We start from the raw sequence: 19,147 nt of genomic DNA on the forward strand, positions 1-19,147 counted from the left end.
CCAGGAGAAAGAGCAGAAAGAGCTGACACACGGCCAAGGCCCCATCCCGGTCGCCCATGTCTATCCTCCCCACAGCCACCAGAAGGCACCTAGGATACCTGAGTCAGGCCATCCCTCCACGGCTCCCACCTTACTCAGTTCAGGAAAAGCAATTTCTCCCCATGGCCTACTAAGACCCGAATGCTCTGCCTGTCTCCTCCCCTCCTCCACTCTGCCCCTCACTCTGTTCTGTCATACAGCCTCCTCCAGCACTGCAGGGCACAGTCCTGCCTCAGGGCCTTTGCAGTGGTCAAGCCCCCATCCCTGACCTCTTCGGATCTTTGCCTGACTATCACTGTCTCAGGGCAGGCTTCTTGACCACTCTGTTTAAATGGCACCCCCAGGCCCATCCTGGCACCCTAGCCCCTTCCCCATGTTAATATCTCACCATGTAATGCACTCCACATTTTCTTATTTGCTTATTTTCTGTCCCTTTGCTCCGCCCTCCCCTTTCTAAGCACCTGGGGCAGGGATGGCTGTCTGCCCCGTTCACTGGGGTGACCCGAGTGCTTCCACAAACGTTACGCTAAGTGAACAAATGAACGAATGAGGATGGACACCCAGCCTGGACCTGGGACCCTGTGGCCGGGCGGAGGCCCCCCACAAGCCAGGCTGGGGGGCTGGGAGGTTGGGAGGGAGACACGTACTGCAGCAAGGCTTTGGTTTTGCGTGTGGGGTCGTCGGGCCTGAAGTTCTTGTACTCTTCCACCTCCTTCTCCAGGGACAGCAGCTGGCTCTGCAGCTTGCTCCGCAGGGCTGGCAGTGACTCCCGGATGTGGTTGGTCAGTTGCTGGGGGAGGGAGAGGGGTCAGAGGTCAAAGGTCACAGGTCAGCACAGGCGGGATGCCAGGGAGGCTCTGGCCTGCTGCACCTGCTGAGGGCCGATGCCGAGAGGGCCCCTGAGCGCAGCACGCCCCCCAGCCTCGGGATGAAGCAAGGGAACTATCTGGCTGTAGTCACACTAGCATGTGGGACAGGTGGGGTGGCACGTGCTGCTGGGAACGGCCCACGGGGCTGCTGCAGGGCAGCCTACCAGGGTGTCCGCACCGCAGGGTCCACATGACACATGGGCCAACCCACGGCAGCCTCGCCCAAGTGCTCCGGTGAGAGGCCCAGGAGGCCAGCGAATGACCCACGCACTGAAGGACCGGCCGGTGGGGGACGGTCCGCGTGGGCCACAGAGCAACAGGCAGATGGAGAGACGCGGGGCTGGGTGCGAACAGCTCCCTGGCAAAAGGAACGTGCAGAGCATGTGCTCCCTTCTGTGAAAGAGGGAGAACGTAAGAATGTATTTTTAGTTGCCTGAACAGAGGGAAGGAAGCTCCACAGGAAACAAATGCGGAAGAAAGGCGGAGTGGGGCGGGCGGGCAGGGGGCCTCTCACTGTGCCCCCTTCTCCTCTCATCTGCTTCAGAATCGTGTGGATTTTTTTTTTTAAAGATTTTATTTATTGGGGCACCTGGGTGGTTCAGTAGATTAAAGCCTCTGCCTTCAGGTCAGGTCATGGTCTCAGGGTCCTGGGATCGAGCCCCATATCGGGCTCTCTGCTCAGCAGGGAGCCTGCTTCCCTCTCTCTCTCTCTGCCTGCCTCTCTGCCTACCTCTCTGCCTCCTTGTGACCTCTCTCTGTCAAAATAAATAATAAAATTTTTAAAAAATATATTTTATTTTCTTATTTGACAGAGAAAGGAGGCAGAGAGGGAGGCAGGTGAGGGGAAGCAGGCTCCCTGCTGAGCGGAGAGCTGGATGCGGGGCTCAGTCCCAGGACCCTGGGATCATGACCTGAGCTGAAGGCAGCGGCTTAACCCACTGAGCCACCCAGGTGCCTCTCGTGGATTTGTTAATTGCTCACAAATTGTAAGAGGAAGCAAGGCTACAGGAAAGGTTAGAGAGAATACCTCAGGATGGAGGGAGAGAGAAAAACACGAGAGAGAACAGAGAACAACCCACTGTTACGGCAGGGAAAGAAGGGAAGGCAAGGGAAAGTGGGGGCGGGGGGGGGAGAGGGAGGGAGGGAGTGAGGCGGGGGATACAGACACAGTGGCTTCTCGGCCCGAGTGTCACTAGAGGGCAGCCGGTTAGTGGTGACCGGCCAGCACTGGGGAAAGGACCCACCACCAGATGGGAGGAAATGGGAGATTCACTATACTTGGGCTGCATGACTTGATATTTTACTATACTAGAGAGAAAGAGAGACCGAGAGGGCGAGAGGGAGGCAGGGAACAGAACAAAAGCCATAAAAGCAGCTATTGCCCTACAAGTGAAAAGCGCCCGCTGCCAGCTCTCCTACGAGAGACAGGGACGTCCTAGCATCCATCAAGCTAGGAAGGAGGTGCGAGGGAGCCTCACCCTCCAGCTCACCACACTGTGCTTATGAATCTGACGGCTCCACTGAGGGCCTCTGTGGCCAGGACCCTGCCCCAGCGGCTGCCCCCAGACCCCTCCGTGGGAGCTGCAGGCCTTTAGGGGGCACTGAGGCTACACACGCTGCAGACTGCGCCCCCACCCCCCCCCGTGTCCGACAGCATCCTAGAGCCCGAGAGCAGCGGCTCATGGAGAAGTGTGGGCAGCGGCGGGGGGGCAGGCACAGCTCCAGGAAGTGCCATGAGGCCAGCCAGGCCCCGCCTGAGCGCCAGCCCTCAGAGGCGGCCCCCGCCACCTGCGGGGTAGTTTTACTTCCCTTCCTCTCCCTCTGCCCCTCCACCCAGGCCACCCGCTTCCTCCCACTGGACACATCCCGTCTCTCCCCTCAGCTGCCCTCTCCGCCTTCTGCTCTGCACTGGCTCTTCCCGGCCCTCATCGCTCCCTCACCCTTGATTGTGCCTTGACCTGGGGACTTGCTCCCAGTCTGTGCCCCCCCGTTAGAAATATGCCTTCCGGGCGCCTGGATGGCTCAGTGGGTTGGGCCGCTGCCTTCGGCTCAGGTCATGATCTCAGGGTCCTGGGATCGAGTCCCGCATCGGGCTCTCTGCTCAGCAGGGAGCCTGCTTCCCTCTCTCTCTCTCTCTCTGCCTGCCTCTCCATCTGCTTGTGATTTCTCTCTGTCAAATAAATAAATAAAATCTTTAAAAAAAAAAAAAAAAAAAAAAAAAAAAAGAAATATGCCTTCCCTGAGGACACGGTCCCGGCTCTGGCGTTGCTGCTGTGCCCCCGCAGCCTGGCCGCAGGGACGGCCCTCACTGTGGCTCCGAGTCCCTCCCCGCTTCCGGGAAGCTGCCATCAACTACCCAGAGGGCACATCTCACAACCCTGGATGGACAAACCAGGCCCAACCCGAAGGACAGGCCCGGCCCGAAGGACAGGCCCGGCCCGGTACCGCGAGCCTGCACCAGCCCCCATCAGGGACTCTCCTCTCCAGACAGAGCCACACGCGAGCGGTCCGACGGTGGTCACGTTAACAGCCACCTGCGTGCACCAGGAGGATGAGAAACCATCTCGGCCGCGCTCCAGAGAGAAGCTGGCGGGACAGCTTGCAGCCCATGTGTCCAGAGACAATGACGCAGCCACGAGAAAGAACGAGGAAGGGCGCTTCTCGGCCCGGGCCGCGCTCCAGGAGATAACGCTGAGCAGAAAAACCCAAAAGTGGGGCAGGACGGAGGGGTGGGGAGGCATCCACAACTACATCATCCTTTATGGTACAAAAGAGAGAACTAGGATTCTCAGAAGACCTTTTTGCGTCTATGGACAGAGACACGCAGGCAGAGTTGACAGCAGGCCCTGTGGGTGAGAGGGACGGGGCAGGCGGGGTGCCTCACGGCACGCTCACTGTTTCCAAACAGTGAGCGTACAGAATTTATTTCCTGTACAGAAGAGCGGGAGGAAAACAGCACTACAGCGGGGCAGCGTACGTATGGGGCACGGACACCACAGCCCCAGGGGGCCAGCTGACGCCTGGGGGACGGGGGCTCGGACAGCTCGGCCGGGCCACCCCGTCAGAGGTGGGGCTGGGCTTCAGACCCGCGGAACTCAGGCCCCACAGTCCCCTCGCTGAGGTCCTGTCCAGCGCTCCCAGCCACCCTGCCTTGGTGCAAGCCAGGTCGCTGTCACCCAGGTCACCCGGGCCAACTTCTGGGTACGGTGATTAGATAATTCCAAATATTTAATTATAGTGAAAATAAAATCAACAATAGTAGCGGTGGCGAGAATAGCGCTGTCAGTGACTCACGGAACACCCACCCCTCGCCAGGCCCCGAATCGAATGTGGTTGGAACCCGTGTTGCTGCAGACCAAGGCCAGCAGCATGGCGGACCGCCGCAGCACGAAACCCCGGCCATACCTGGTTCAGGGTCTTCTGCAGGTGCGGGGTGCCCATGCGGTCAGCCATGTGCCGGTAGGCCGGGTGGGAGAGGAAGAACTTCCTCTCGGCCGCCAGCGCCGCACGGATGTCCTTCTTGCCCTCGATGTCCTTCTGGCTGCGGTTCACCACACCGATGTAGCCTGCGGGGAGAGCGGGTCAGGGCAGGGGCAGTGCCAGGCGGGCCAAAGGGCCTGGATGCCCACCGTGGACCAGGCACGCAGCTGAGCCCAGTGCAGGCAGACACGGCCGCTGTCCCACAGGTCACTCACAGACGAGGTCCCCGGCCAGACCCGTTCCTCAGAAACGCGGAGAACACGAACACACAGAGCGGTCCGGAAAAGCGACAAAAGTGTCTGGAGGAAAGAGGGGTGATGCCCAACCTCGTATGAGGCAGGGAGAAAGGAAGGCTCTGGCGAAGATGAAACCCCCAAACTGAGCTTTAGAGACAAGAATGAAAACCACCTCAAAAAAGAAGGGCGGTGGGCGCCTGGGTGGCTCAGTGGGTTAAGCCTCTGCCCTTAGGTCATGATCTTGAGGTCCTGGGATTGAGCCCCACATCGGGCTCTCTGCTCAGCAAGGAGTCTGTTTCCCCCCTCTCTCTGCCTGCTGCTGCCTACCCGTGATCTCTCTCTCTGTCAAATAAATAAATAAAATCTTAAAAAAAAAAAAAAAAAAAGGGCGAGAGGGACCAGCTCATCTTGCCAGTTATTAAAACCTGTTAACCTGTTCCACGGCTGTTACATTTGTCGAGCTTGGATATATCGGGCATGGATGTCTAGAGAAATGAATGGCACAGAACAGAAAAAAGTCTAAAACCACACATGATGGCAGGTGGGAATAGATGGTTAATGCTTCTAAGCCAACAGGAGGGAAGCTCGTTAGAGATGATCGTATGTGGGTTAAAATTTTCTGACTCAGAAAATGGTAGCCGTGACTGACTATATGAGAAATGGGGCTTGTGGGAGAGGTGAGCTACTTTCTCCTTCACTGACTGGCCTTCCGAACCATTCTGGAATTCTTTAATCATAGAAAACAGGATTTAAGATAAAAATGCTAATGTGAAGAAAATATCTGCTCTCTTAGGACATGAAGCAACTGGAAGGGTAGAGAACAGGAATGGTGTTCAAAAAGCCAGAACAGGGCTGTCTGGGTGGCTCAGTAGGCTGAGCCACCCAGGTCTGACTCTTGATCTCAGCTCGGGTCTTGATCTCAGGGTCGTGGGTTCGAGCCCCATGCTGGGCTCTGCAAAAAAAAAAAAAAAAAAAGCCAGAATAGTACTGGGTTCCCAGGTATGGACACAGGGCACCAAATAGTATGGGTGTGTGTGCTTCATGGGGGGAGGGTGTCATGGGACATCGAGAACTCAGCCAAGAGCCTGACCCACAGTAGGTGCCCAGTAAACAGACGTGGTGCCTATTTTCATCCAGGCTAACATAATGAAGAGGTGGACTGGGGAGAGGTGGCCAAACGCCCTCAGGGATGCGTGCAGACAGACATACCCCACTCTCAGTGGGGGGCGTCCCAGGTTTCCCTTGGGGAGAGGGGAGTGGTGCCTGCCTACCATGTATCCCGACAAGTCTTGTGCAAGACCGGTTACCTTTCATCCTCTCCATCTTTGCCATTATGTCCATTTTACAGATGAGGGGACGTGACCATGGGGAGGTCACAGAGGAGAACCAGATGGGAACCCAGACCGGTGAGAAGCCCAAACTCACTACCATCCACACAAGAGTAAGCAGGAGGGAACAGCAGAGAGCAGAGCCAGTGGTCTGGCTGGGATTCTGGTTCGTAAAAGCATAGGAGTTCTGAGTCTTTTGTAAGCCAAGAAGAAGGACGCAGCTGGTGAGATTCTAAAAGCCACAGGACGGGAGCAGAACACCGAGGGCACAAGTCAGTAGCCGGCAGACAGGTCGGGGAGAGGAAGCACTGACTTTCTTGGAAACAGACAGGAAGGCAGAGGAGGGCAGACACAGAAGCAGTGGGGCGGGGAGGAAGGAAGCCGAGGAGGTCTGTGTCATCATCCAGCCACCTGTCACCGATGCTGAGCCCAGGTAGCATCCCTCGGGACTAGGATTTAGGCCCAATACACGTGGGAAGAGCATGGGGTTAGGGTGGCTGGTAGAGCGGACAGGGACATGCGGGGTCCGCTTCCCCGTTTGGCACCAACCCTTCCTTCCTAAACCTCTGACACAGACCCTGACCCTGGCAGCCACCTCTCCTTTCTCAATGTCTCAGCATGGCTTGGGGAAGGTGGAAACCAAGGTCCGGATGTTGTCCCCATGCCGTTCCCACACACGGAGGAGCGAATCCCTAGGGGCTAAAGAAAAGATCTCAATGGTGCTGGCAACACCAGCGCACAGAGGGTGCTGACAGCTGACAGCAGATCGCCTGAGGCAAGGAATGGGGCAGGAAAGGGAACCAATTAATAAAATGGCTTAAAAAAATTTTAAAAACGGGTGACTGGGTGGCTCCGTGGGTTAAAGCCTCTGCCTTCAGCTCAAGTCATGACCCAGGATCCTGGGATCGAGCCCCGCATTGGGCTCTCTGCTCAGCAGGAAGCCTACTTCCTCTTCTCTCTCTCTCTCTGCCTTTCTGCCTACTTGTGTCAAATAAATAAATAAAATCTTTAAAAAAAAAAAAAAGGCATTAAAAAGAAAAAAAGACCATAGAGCAGTGCCTTGTACATCACAGATAACAAGTATCTGCTCTTCTAATTTTTTGAAAAGAAAAATATTTAGGCTACTCCTGTGAGAAGATCTAAACCTGAACTTTATCAGGTTCTCCGTCTAGATTTCATTGCCAATTTTTGGGAATAATCGGCCCAATCCCAAATTGGGACATGATCTGGTTTCTTCCACCAAAAAATGATATGGGAGAAAAAAGGGGCTGGTGAGGGAGCTGTTGAGCCAGAAACTTAGGCATTTATTTGTAAAATGATAGGAAGCCAAGGATTTGCTTTGTGATCCCCCAGGGAGCAAATAAGGGGAGGGCATTTGGGCATTCGAGATGAGCTGTGTGTTGATAACCACTAAGGCTGGGTCTTATGGGTCTTCTATGGGGCTCCTCATACTTCTCTACTCTCAAGAATGTTTTTTAAATGTTCACGATAGAAAGTAAGCATGACCGTTAATAAAAATTATGAATCCTAGGGCGCCTGGGTGGCTCAGGTGTTAAGCATTCCACTCTTGACTTTGGCTCAGATCATGACCTCAGGGACATGAGATCGAGCCTCACATTGGGCTCCCGCTCGGCGGGGAGTCTACTTGGGATTTTCTCTCTTTCTCTCCCTCTGCCCCTCCTACTCACATACTTTCTCTCTCACTAAAATAAGTAAGTAAAATCTTGGGGAAAAAAAAAAGAAAAATTATGAATCCTGGGGCACGTGGGTGGTACAGTCAGTTAAGCATCCAACCCTGGTGTCAACTCAGGTCACGATCTCGGGGTCATGCGATCCAGCTGTGCGTTGGGCTCCAACCGCAAAGCAGAGTCTGCTCTGCTCCCTCTGCCCACCACCCCTCCTCTTGCAAATAAATAAATAAATTGAAACAAAGAAAGGAAGGGAGCGGGGGGGAAGAAGGAAGGAAAGAGGCAGGGAAGGAAGGAAGGAAGGAAGCAGTCAATTAATTAATTATGCATCCTGGGGAATGTTTTCAGAGGAGAGCCCTGAAGTATAAACTGGCTGGAGAGGCTGTGCTAGGGATGACTGTGGTGTCCTTTCTCTGTAGGCCTGTTTATGTCCCCGAAAGCGAGCAGGTGTTAACTGTGTAACTGGGAAGTCAATGTGTACAAATCAGAAGAAAAAGATACATAGGAAACAGTAGTTACTCCCTGCACCTGGGAAACAGGCAGCAGTGGGTGCTTATGTGTGTATATTTCCTGGCATTGGTCCAGGTTTCAGTAATGATAAGGACAAAAACATTATCATCTGAACCTCCTCCCTGCCACTGCACCCCGCCCCCAGCTCTGCACCCAAGCCCACCTCTTCTCAAGGGGAGCAGCTTGTTCTCCAGGACGTCCCTAGCGTCAGTGCCTTCGTCCATCAGATCGAGCTTTGTGATGACGCCAATGGTCCGCAGGCCTGAAAGAGCCCAGAGGTCAGAGGATGCCGCGAGGGAGGAGCTTGGTCTGGCAGCTTTGGGCGGGGGTCCCCACTTCCAGGTGTGGGACCTGGGACAAGCCATAACATCACCTGCCTGGACCCTAGTTTCCCTCATGTCAAGTGAAGACAACAGCCACACCAGTCTCAGAGGGCTCTTCATGAAGACACACTGGCTTGTGACAGACACGCCATCAGTAAATACTGGCCACCATCATTGTCATTCCTGTGACCTGCTGACAGTGTCTCGCTGCCACAGTGTCGGGGGAGACCTTGTGGAAACTCAAAATCCCCGCTCAGTCTCCATGCTGCGCTGAGTTAGCTGCAGAGTCCCAACATCATACACAAACCCACGGCGACGGTTTCTAGGGTTACCCTGCACCTGAGTGGCCAAAATTCCACTCTGGAAACCACCTCATCGGATTCCTCCTATCCCCAGGCCCACTCGCAAATCAAGGGAAACCCTAAGCAAAGCTGCTCACCTACAGATCAGTGGCCCCCGGCAGGACTACAGATCACCTCTGCGATGGCGCCCATGCATGTTTGGGTGTGTGCGTATGTGTGAACCACATGAAGCCCAGGGAGGTCCTCAGAGGACGCAAAGGGGGCACCCTGGCACCCTGCCTGTTCACACTCAGCCGTGAGCCTGTGAGCTGCCATCACCTTTCTGGACAACGGAGGGGCCACAGCTGTGAACACCCACAAAGCTTGTGCCAGGCGGGGAGGGGAGGGCAGAGTGAGGGAGGATATGGTACCGCAGAGGGGTCTGGGGGCCCGGACTCTATTGGAAATGCTGGATTTCACTGGAGCGTTATTTCCAAAAGACCAGAAACAATCCACATGTTCAAGAACAAAGAATAGTCAACAATGGGCAGTTTGGTGGGTGCTGTGTACATGCATCCCACTGGTAACAAGGAAACATGCACACACAGCACAGAAAAATAAGGAAAGGTCATTTTGGGGGTAATAATTATGAACACTTCCAGAGACAGAAAAGCTAACATCAAGTTCACAAGTGTAAGTGAACCCACGCCCATTCCCTCAACACCCGATCAAGCCTCTGTGGCATCTCTGTCACAATCAGACTCTATCCCATGGGACTGGATGGGGGGGTGGGCACAGGGAGGCTGTGGGGGGGCGCCAGGTAGAGGTAGCCTCTCCTAGGAGAGGGGTGACCTGGGGACACAGTGTCCCCTTCGCTGGACAAAGATACTCAGAACACAGTCCTCAACTCTGAAAAGCTTGCAGTCCACAGTGCAAAAGGGCCGTCAGTTCCTACCCCTCCCCGAGCCGTCCTCGAGCCAGACCAGAACCGGAAACCAGGGAGCAAAGTGCCAGAGCCTGTCTTGCCCCATCTCCTCCCTGGTCCCCGACTCCCTCCAAACCACTATGGAATCAGGCAGTCAGAGGGCATTTCACAAACCACATTTCAGTGCGTGTCCCCCTCCACAACCACCAACACATGCAGGACACACCCAGGTCCCCACAGCAGCCACCAAGGCCCCTGGGATAGTCCCACCCCCCACGTCACCTCCTCTGCCCCAGTCACAATGGCCTCCTTGCCATCTCCTGGGCACCCCAGGCTCAATCAAGCCCAGCCTATTTAGCATCACTGGCCATTTCCCTGGATTTTGCCTCTCTTCATCATTTGCCGTTCTGGTCTTGCCTGAAACCTCACATCTTCAGAGACCTCTGACCCCCACCTCCTCATACCCTAGCCACTCTCTCAAAAGGTTATATTTTCCTCCAGTGCTTGCTTTTGGCTGAAACTGCCCCACCTGCTTATTTTCTTATGGTTTTCTCTCTCCCTCCCTGGAACATCAACTCACCAGGTCAGGGGCCCCTTGTCAACTTTGTCCCCTACAGGGTCCCCAAGGCCAAAACAGAGCCTGGCATATAACAGGTACTTAACTGACATGTACTTAATCAATGGCCTAAGGAAAAGTTTGACCCGGAATGCCCCGAGCCAGAGACGCCACAGTCCACACTGAGCCCTATTGCCCCATCGGACTTCATGAACTCATCCCCCTTTTACCTTCTCTGCCTGGCCCCTAAGCATTACAGGGACCTCCCCAGTCCTCTGAGGAGCTCTACAGGCTAGGACTGCTGTTGCCATTCTGACAGAAGGGGACCAAGATGCCCAGCTGCCACACAACAGCCTCTTGGGCAGTCCATTGGCCCTGCTGGTCCCCAAAGGAGAGGCTGTATCCCAGGAGGGCCTATTCCTAGGGGTCATAGGCCAAAGGCCGAGTGACCTAGAAACAAGGATGCTGGGCAAGCTGCCATGCTCCCAGGCCCTCGGAAGGGGAACGCCTACTGTGGGGCTCAGTAGTTACCTTGTGGGTCGACCTCCTTGGCCAGCTTGAGGGCGTCCGAGTTGGCCAGGTCCATGTTGGCAGGGGTGACAGCGAGGATGAGGCTGCTTTCCCGGCTGATGAACTGTAGGATCATGTCCTTGATCTGGTACTCGATATCTGGGGGCTGGTCCCCCACAGGCACCTTGGTGATACCTGGGAGGTCGATGAGGGTCAGGTTCAACACTGAGAGGAAACCAGAGGGAAAAGTCATCAGACACAAAGGAGGGGAGGCAGGCAAGGCCCCACGGCCCCACAGCTATCCAGCCTGCTTCCCTAAGTGCTGGGGGGTCAGGCTGCAGGAGTCCTCCTGCCCTCCAACCAGATCACTCCTTTTGATCCAGTAGCTCCTCTTCAAGTCCCCCTCCTACAGGCAGCCTCCCTCTAGTGCAGCGATATAGTTCTAAATCGGGACGTTTGACTAGCAGCCTGGAATCGCTCTCTGTGACTAAATAAATTTTGGCCCATCGATGCAGTTGTGACCAAAGGCTGCTGCTTGCCAGTGTTTACCATAAAAAACAAAAAGATGCTCTGATAAGAGACACACTGAGATGTATTCCTGCCAAGAAATAGCATTTTATATTATGCTACAATCTGAGTAAAAGTGTGAAACACACATGTATGAAACACACATGCAAACAGGATCGTAACTACTGACTCAGCCGTTAGAATACAAGATACATTCATAATCCTGAAGGCTCCAGGGTAGGTTTTTGCTCAATACCCTTTCATAATTTTTGAATTTCTGTGCCGTGCAGAGGCATCATCTATTCAGAAATACGTCGATTTAAAAACTCATGGCCAAGAACTCAGGCTGAGGAGTTCCGAGTCTGCTGGAATATTCTCTGAATGCCATCTCAGTTAGCAATCTATGCCCTGGGGCCACAAGTCGTACTTGGTGGCAAGCTGCTCTAGGTCACTGATGGGAGTTTTAAAATCAGAATATTGTGCAGAGAAGACTGGCTTTCCGGCTCCTCTGCAAGGCCCAGAAGACCTGGTTACCCTGGGCTGGTCTCCTTATGTGGCCCAGGACCTGGGAGCCACACAGCAGCCACCCCTTTCCACAGGGGCGTACAGCTATGAAATGCCCCAGTCCCCACCAAGCCTGACAGTCTTCCCAGCATGCTGTGTTTCCTGAGAGCTGAGACTGATTCCTCAGCACCATGTTCCTATTAAAAAATGGGAAGCCCGAGACCAAGAGGGCTATGTGCGTGAAGAATGGAAGGGGTCCTATTTCTTGTGAGAGCACAGCCGACCCCACCCACAAGCGGCACAGAGTCGGCTCCCCTCCATCGCGACACCCAAACGGTCTGCGCCGGTGCTGCCTACCGTGGGGCGAGTAGACCCGCAGGTTGATGGGCACTGGGGAGATGCCTTTGTTGGTCCCCGTGACCCTGTCGGTCTCCGCTTCGATCTCCTGCCGGACTTCATCAAAGTCTGTAAACTTTTTGGACTTACAGTGCAAAAACTCAGCATATTCTGAAAAAGGAAGAAAGATGCTTGAAATGAGAAAGAGAAGCCATCTCACTCGTGGGCAGGGAGCTGATGGCCTTCTGGGACAGGTGCCTTGTCAAGCAGAGAAAGTGAAGGGTCAGTCACAGTGGCTCCAGGAATTTGGGGAGCAACAGATTTATTCTCAGAGACAGAGATCTGCAGGCGCACCCCGTCAGCCGGGCCTCCTCCCAGACCCCAGGGGATTCCTCAAGGAACAAAAACCAGCAAAGACCCTGTCCCCAGGGAGGGAACAGAAACTCTGTGAGGTATTTTGTGAAACAACACGTCAGGACGCGCTATGAGGAAAACAAAACAAAAAACCAAGGAGTGGGTGTAACCAGCAGTTGTCACACTTTCGGACGAACAGGACATTAGGGGAAATACGGGCATGTGTCACTGGACAGCAGGTGGGGTACGCGTGAGGAAGCTGCCTCATTGGTGGTCTCCGTTGAGACCAAGTCTGGAATCGTGAGGCGGAAACTCCCTCGCTGTGGGTCAAAGGAGACGCAGGCCACTGTCCCAGTGGGATCCTGGGCTGCCGGCACTGTCCAGCTCACCAAGATGCCAGACACATGTCCCTGAGACCCATCTGTCCCTCCTCCCCAAGCACCTGCACGGTGTGGGGAACAGGGAGCCACCAAAGCCCATCTCACTGTCTCTCTTCCCCTCCTGGCCATTGGCAGGGCCCCCCACCTAGACATGAGGCCCTCAGGGGAAGAGCTTCTGGGCAAAGGAGGCCTTTCCATGCCTTCTGAGCCGAGTGACCCCGACAACTAGGACTTGGACCCCTCAGGTCTGGGGCAGAGCAAGAACAGAACATGTTTGTCCTCAGATGTAGGGACAGAGCCTACTGGTACTTGCTGTATAATTCTTCAACTTTCCCGTATGTTCCCATTTTTGCGGTCAGTGTTGGGGAGGGGGTACCCCGTAGGCTCAGAGACCACAGCTCTGCGGTAATGATTAAAAAAAAAAAAAAGACGGAAGTCAGACATGCTGGCAAACAGCCCAAAGGACCAGACCACTGCAGAGAGGCTGCGTCCTCTCTAAGAGGAAAGAACGTGAAATCGCCTCGGTGTCCACCAGGAGGAGACCTGGCTACACAAATCCCAGCACAGAAATGCCATCAGCTGCCTCAAGAGGGGACAGACATGGAGCCTGACAGAGGAGCCCCAGCAAGAATGGAATGCCAAGAGGCTCGCCACCCCGTCACCGTGACCTAACCAACCGCGGCCCACGTTCAGCCCCTGCGGGCTCCCGCCGAGCCCTGTGCGCGTGCCCGCGTGCTCCCACAGGCCCCTCAGGGGCGAGCACCGGGGCAGCATGCGTCTGTGCCGTGCAGGAGGAACCTGAGGCCCACAGAGGGGAAGCGACTTGGCCCAAGCTCAGTGGTGGAGCTGCGATTCCGACTTCAGCTCTTCTGTCTCCAGGTAGTGGCTCTTAGGTCATGTGGCCTTTGTGAGCTCCGCATCGCCCCACACCCCCCAAGGCTCTTAACCTCTCTGAACCCCTGCATCGGGGACCCGGGGGATTCCGTGGGCTCAGATCACGGAGAACCACCTCCACCGCGGGCACTGGCCACTTGGGGACAGGGGCAACGAGGACACCGCCAGCATGGGCACCCCCACCCCACCCCCACCAGCTGACCCAGTTCCCAAGGACAGTCACGCTCAAGCCCTCCACAGGGACAAGAGGAAACGCTTGGCTGCTCTTCCGGCAGCAGCCTCCAAAAATGGAACAGTCCCCCAACCCCCCACAGCATACCTCAGTTCTCATCCGGCTCGGGGCCCTGGGCTCAGCACCCGCAAGAGACCATCCCCCTTCCAGGAGCACAGACACAGGACGCAGGCCCTCTGACTTGTACACTGCGCCGGGAGGCCTGGTGCCTAGAAGGCCCACTCCCAGCCCTTCCTCCCCCAGGGCCTGCCTGCCCGCTGCCTCTCGCAGGGAGCCTTTCTGAACTCCAGGCCGCCTGACCCTCAACCTATATCTTGGGGCTCCTCTCCCCACATCAGAGCCACGTCATCCTGGGATGGTGCTTATGGGACCACGACCTGCCGGCTCTGAGTCCAGTGTACGCTGGCCGTCGCCCCTTCTGCTGACCCCTTTGTCTGCAGGAGGTGTAGACGGTGCCAGAAAGAAGACAGCTTCTCCCCTGGGAACTGGGAGGGGGGGGCGCAGCACACCCTCTGTGCTTGAGAGGAAGGTTCAGGAGCCTGGCAGGCCCATCCCTCACTCCACACTTTACTAGGCTCCTGGTCACTTTGGAACCACGTGCCAGATTCCAGGGTTGATACTAATCTTCAAAAGCTCCCACCAAGCCTGCCTTCCCCCCACAGCACTGACTCCCTTAAAGCCGGACCTCAGCCCTCCTTTCCTCAGAACCCTCCACAGCGCCCAACTCACCACCTCCCCAGAGCCCTGAATGTCCTTCTCCCCAGCCTCTGACTTCAACTCACTCCCCTCCAGCCAGCCACTCGGGTCTTCTGCCCAGGACCTTTGCACTGGCTCTTTTGCCTCCAGGCTCTCTCCCTAACCTCCTTCAGATTCAAGTGTCACCTTCTCCATGAGGCATGCTCCGGCCCCCACCCAAGATGGCGAACCTCTTGAGTGTCTCTTCCTTCCCTGCCTTATGACTCTCCAAGCACTGGTCACCTTCTGACAACACTGAACTCCTCATCCTGTGTTATTTTCCAGGTTCACCCTACAGGGCAGGGATCGCAATCACTCTGTGTCCCTGGGCTCCCTCTGGGTGCTTCTACTGACCTGCTCAATTACTGTACATGTGACTGAACGACTATCAGAAAGACACTGTAGTCCCTGCCTCGGCTTCTCTAAGTGGGTCCAACACCAAGGCCACCAAGCTGAGTAGATGGGAGACTAGACTGGACAGGGACTGAGTCTGGCAAGGCCACCTGCTGTTTTTTCCTCCCTCTCTCTCTCTCTCTCCCGGCTCCCTCCTTCCTTCCCAAGATCTTGACACTAAAGGCCCAGTCCTGAACTGGGCTCCTGGTCTGGTCCAAGTGTGTCAAAGGAGGTGGTGCCACAGACACTCCAAAGAGACCCACACAGCAGAAGTCAGGGGTGGGGGGGACCTCCTGGAGGGACCAACCAGCCCAAGTCCAGCCCCAGCCCACCCCAGGGCGAGGGAGGCAGGCCAGGGCAGCAGTGGGCAGAGAGGCCGGGCCTGCATCCTCTCTGAGGTGGTGACTTCCCCCCATTGCCTGAGGATCCCCTGGCCTAGGGGCTCTGGGGAAGGAGGGGAGTCCCTGCGGACCAGGTCTGCCTCTGTGCCAGTCTCCCAGTGGAGAGAACAGAAACCTGAGAAGTAGACAGGAGCGACTTTGCCTGGGGCTCCACAGCCCTGTACGGGCTGGAATGCCCTGGAATGCTGATGATTTTTTAATGACCCCCTGTCGCAAAGAATAAGTCAGAGGCCTGAAGGCTGAGCTCAGAGCCTGTGATGCCTGGAGACTCCCTCTCAACTCCTTCCCAGCAGCCAAAGTGGAGGTGCCCGCAGCAGAGCTGCTCGGCACTGTCCCCAGCCTGACTGCTGCATAACTGTCCCCTGCTGGTCACAGAGAACAAGGCCAGAGCCCCCCACCCCAACCTTCGGTCCCAGAGCCCAGTGGCAGCACTGACCGCCCCAGCCCTACCCCCAAGGCCAGCCTGCCCTCAGCCAGGCTCTTCCCCAGGAGGAAGGGCAGCCCTAGAGTTTCCAAGAGACCCAGCCCCAGGGCCTGGAGCACAGCAGGAATGAAGCAAGAAGCCGGGCCCTTGTCCAACACTCGTGCTGCTGACCCAGAGGCGCCAGCCGCCCTCTCCCACCGCCAGGCTTCCCACGCACATCCTGACTGCGGGGCAGTGAATGCACTCGCAGTTTTTTTCTAGAAAGACATTCTGCCCTCCTTCCAGGACTTGTTCCCTCATCTCCTTCAGGTCTCAGCCCTAAACAGCCCTCGGAGGGAAGGCCCACCCTGACCACCCTGGTCCCTCCCCCCACCACACCCCTGTGGCCGGGTGTCCCTGCTAAGGCTGGAGCAGCAGGAGAGCAGACCTCGTTCTGGTCACTGCTTTCTCAGGCGCCTGGTAGCTAGTAGGTGCTTAATAAAAATTACTGAGTGACCTATTAATTCAAAGTCATAAGGTGTCGCAGCCTAAGACCACATCACCCTGAGTCCCAAGCAGGTCCCCACTGTGCTCTGGGCATCTTCCAGGCCCTTCGGGAAGGTGTCCTCAGAAGGGACATGGCAAGCACGTGCTGCCACCTTCGGGGTAATGGGCAACCCGGGGCACAAGGAAACAGCCCCAAGATAGTGGCCGCAATTCCCTCAGGCCTGGCTTCCCAAGAAGTCCTTACGTCCTCCTGTTTCAAAGGAGCTGGAGGAGGCCCACAGGACACGGAAGGCAACCTCCCCAACCTACAGGCAGAGCCGGGGACAGACAGAGCTGAAGCTGGGCTGGAACGACTGGCTTGGGAAGGGTGAGTCAGGCCCCACAACATCACGTGGGGAGGGGACAGGAAGGAGAGGGGCGGCATCCTAGCCACACCCAGCTCGGTGCCTCAGTTCCCCTACAAGGAAATGGGACAACAGAGAACACAGCTGTGGGGCTGCTAGGAAATCGAATTCCTCCATGCCGCTGCCGGAATTCTACAAATAGCTTAGCTGCCAGTCAAAGAAATGCACAAGGCTGGCCCTGGGGTATCAGGGCTCTTCTTCGTTTTTTTTTTTTTTTTTTTTAAGATTTATTTATGTGACAGAGCGAGAGCGAGCTCAAGAGAGGGAACACAAGCAGGGGGAGTGGCAGAGGGAAAGGGAGAAGCAAGCTTCCCGCTGAGCAGGGAGCCTGATGCGAGGCTCAACCCCAGGACCCCAGGATCACGACCTGAGCAGAAGGCAGACATTCAATGACTGAGCCACCCAGGTACCCCCCCCCCAATTTTCTTGGGGGAGAGAGAGCGTGCATGCGCACTTGGGCCCAAGGGTGGGGGCGGGGGGGGGTAGCAGATGAAGGAGAGAAAGAATCCCAAGCGGACTCCAGCGGGAAGCCCAACTAGGAGATCGATCCCACGATCCCGAGATCACAATGAGCAGAAATCAAGAGCCAATCAAACACTTAAACCACCTGAGCCACCCAGGGGCACCAGCATCTCGGGGCTTTGCATGGAGGCGCCCTGCCCGGGTCTTCATGGACATTTCCCAGCCCTTCCGCGTTCTCAGTTCAGCAAGGAGAGGAACACCAAGCTGACTCCTGGCAGCAGGAGATGGGGTCCGGCTTCCCCTAACTGGGCGATGACAGGCATGCTCACCTGCGGTGGGAAGACACACCTGGGGACTCAGATATACTCGGGAGACCCTGAGTCCGAGCAAATGGGTCCGAACAAGAGGAACTCTGCAAAGGCTTTAGCCAATCGAGAAGAGGCAAAGCATGTGGCACCCCTGAGCCTGCTTGCTTCTCAGGCTCCCTCCGATCCGGGACAAGTCACGCAGACCTCCCATTCTAGGACACACCGCCACTGGGAAGGTGTCCTATCGTGATTTATAGTGAGAAATACATATTTGTATTTGTATTTGAAATACATATTTGTATTTCTTCCCTCCATTTTTGACACAAGAGCTCCTAAAATCCTTGGAAAGCCCTAAGTGATAAGAGCAATAAAGGGGTCTTAACATTTCTAATAAGCCCCTTTCAGCCACACATCAGTTTATGCTAATGAGGAGACTTCTGGAAAGCACTTAAGGATGGGAGCTGCTTGCCAGGGGGACCAATTTATGTGATTAAAAGAGCTTTGAGCCCCTCCCTGCCCACCCCCACCTGGAGAGGGCTGGAGGTTGAATCAATCGCCAGTAGCCAGTGATTTTATCAGTCATGCCTGTGTAATGAGGGCTCATAAAAATCCCAAAAGGTCGGTGCTCAGAAAGCTTCCCAGCTGGAGAGCACGAGTCGGGCGCTGGAAGAGGGGCGCCCCTTCCCCACACCCTGCCCTACGCCCCTCTTCCCTCTGGCTGCTCCCGAGTTCTATCCTTTTTATGTTAACCACCGATCTAGGAAGTGAATGGTTTCCCTAAGCTCTGTGAGCCGCTCCAGTAAATGCACTGAGCCTGTGGAGGGGCCCTGGGAACCTCAGATCTGCAGCCAGGCAGTAAGGCACTCAGGGGACACCCTGGACCCGCAGTGGGGGCAAAGGGCGACAGTCTAGTGGCGCTGAGCTCTTAGTCTGGTCTGACACCATCGCCAGGTGGGCAGGCGGTGTCGGAACGGAGGTGACTGTGGGCCACGCAGTCCACGTCCACCGTGAACTGGAGAACTGCTTGGTAGTGTGGGAAAAACGTCACATACACCAGAGAAAGTGACAGCCCTAGCCCCTGCCTGGCTTGCACCAGCTCCTGGCTCTGTTTTCTCATCAGGACACAAGGTCCTGCCCTGAGTGCTGTAGAGTCTACCGGCTTTACAGAAAAGGCCCCGCCAGGGCCAGGCTCCCGGGAAAAGGTGCCAGAGAAAGAGCTGTTGATAATCCCGCCCGCCCGCCCTGGACAGGCAGAGAAGAGGCGCGGCAGCAGCCCACAGGGGGTCAGGGTGCTGGGCGCCGGAGAAAGCTGTGGACAAAGCACATCAGGATTTGGGGGGAGAGAAATCATTAAGAAAATGTAAGAATAGGATGAGGTTACAGGGATGGGATGGGGGGGTGGGGGCGCTGGGCTCCCAGGAGAGGAGGACGAGGGTGGGCAGGGTGTTCCAGGGAGGCAGCGCACTGAGGGCAAAGGCCTGGAGGCGTGAATGAACGAGCTGACCTTGAAGATGACACGAGGGAAGGTGGTGGCTGCAGCTAGGGACCAGAAGGAGGCGAGGTCCCAGGGGTCAGCAAGGCC

General features: G+C 56.0%; 1 protein-coding gene across 9 annotated transcripts in view; it reads right to left on the reverse strand.

The window, feature by feature from the left end:
* Positions 1-19,147, reverse strand: part of DNM2 (dynamin 2) — an 83,902-nt gene that overhangs the window by 30,896 nt on the left and 33,859 nt on the right. For all 9 annotated transcript variants that reach the window (XM_045084012.1, XM_045084008.1, XM_045084006.1 and 6 more), the window contains exons 3-7: positions 12,114-12,263; positions 10,767-10,970; positions 8,314-8,412; positions 4,314-4,474; positions 687-829 (exon numbers count right to left, since the gene is read on the reverse strand). In XM_045084012.1, coding sequence (XP_044939947.1) covers positions 687-829; positions 4,314-4,474; positions 8,314-8,412; positions 10,767-10,970; positions 12,114-12,263 — 757 coding nt within the window. The remainder of the gene's footprint in view (positions 1-686; positions 830-4,313; positions 4,475-8,313; positions 8,413-10,766; positions 10,971-12,113; positions 12,264-19,147) is intronic.

Source organism: Mustela putorius, unplaced genomic scaffold (genome assembly GCF_011764305.1).
Source record: "Mustela putorius furo isolate JIRA1106 unplaced genomic scaffold, ASM1176430v1.1 tig00000095_pilon_pilon_pilon, whole genome shotgun sequence".
Classification (NCBI taxonomy): domain Eukaryota; kingdom Metazoa; phylum Chordata; class Mammalia; order Carnivora; family Mustelidae; genus Mustela; species Mustela putorius.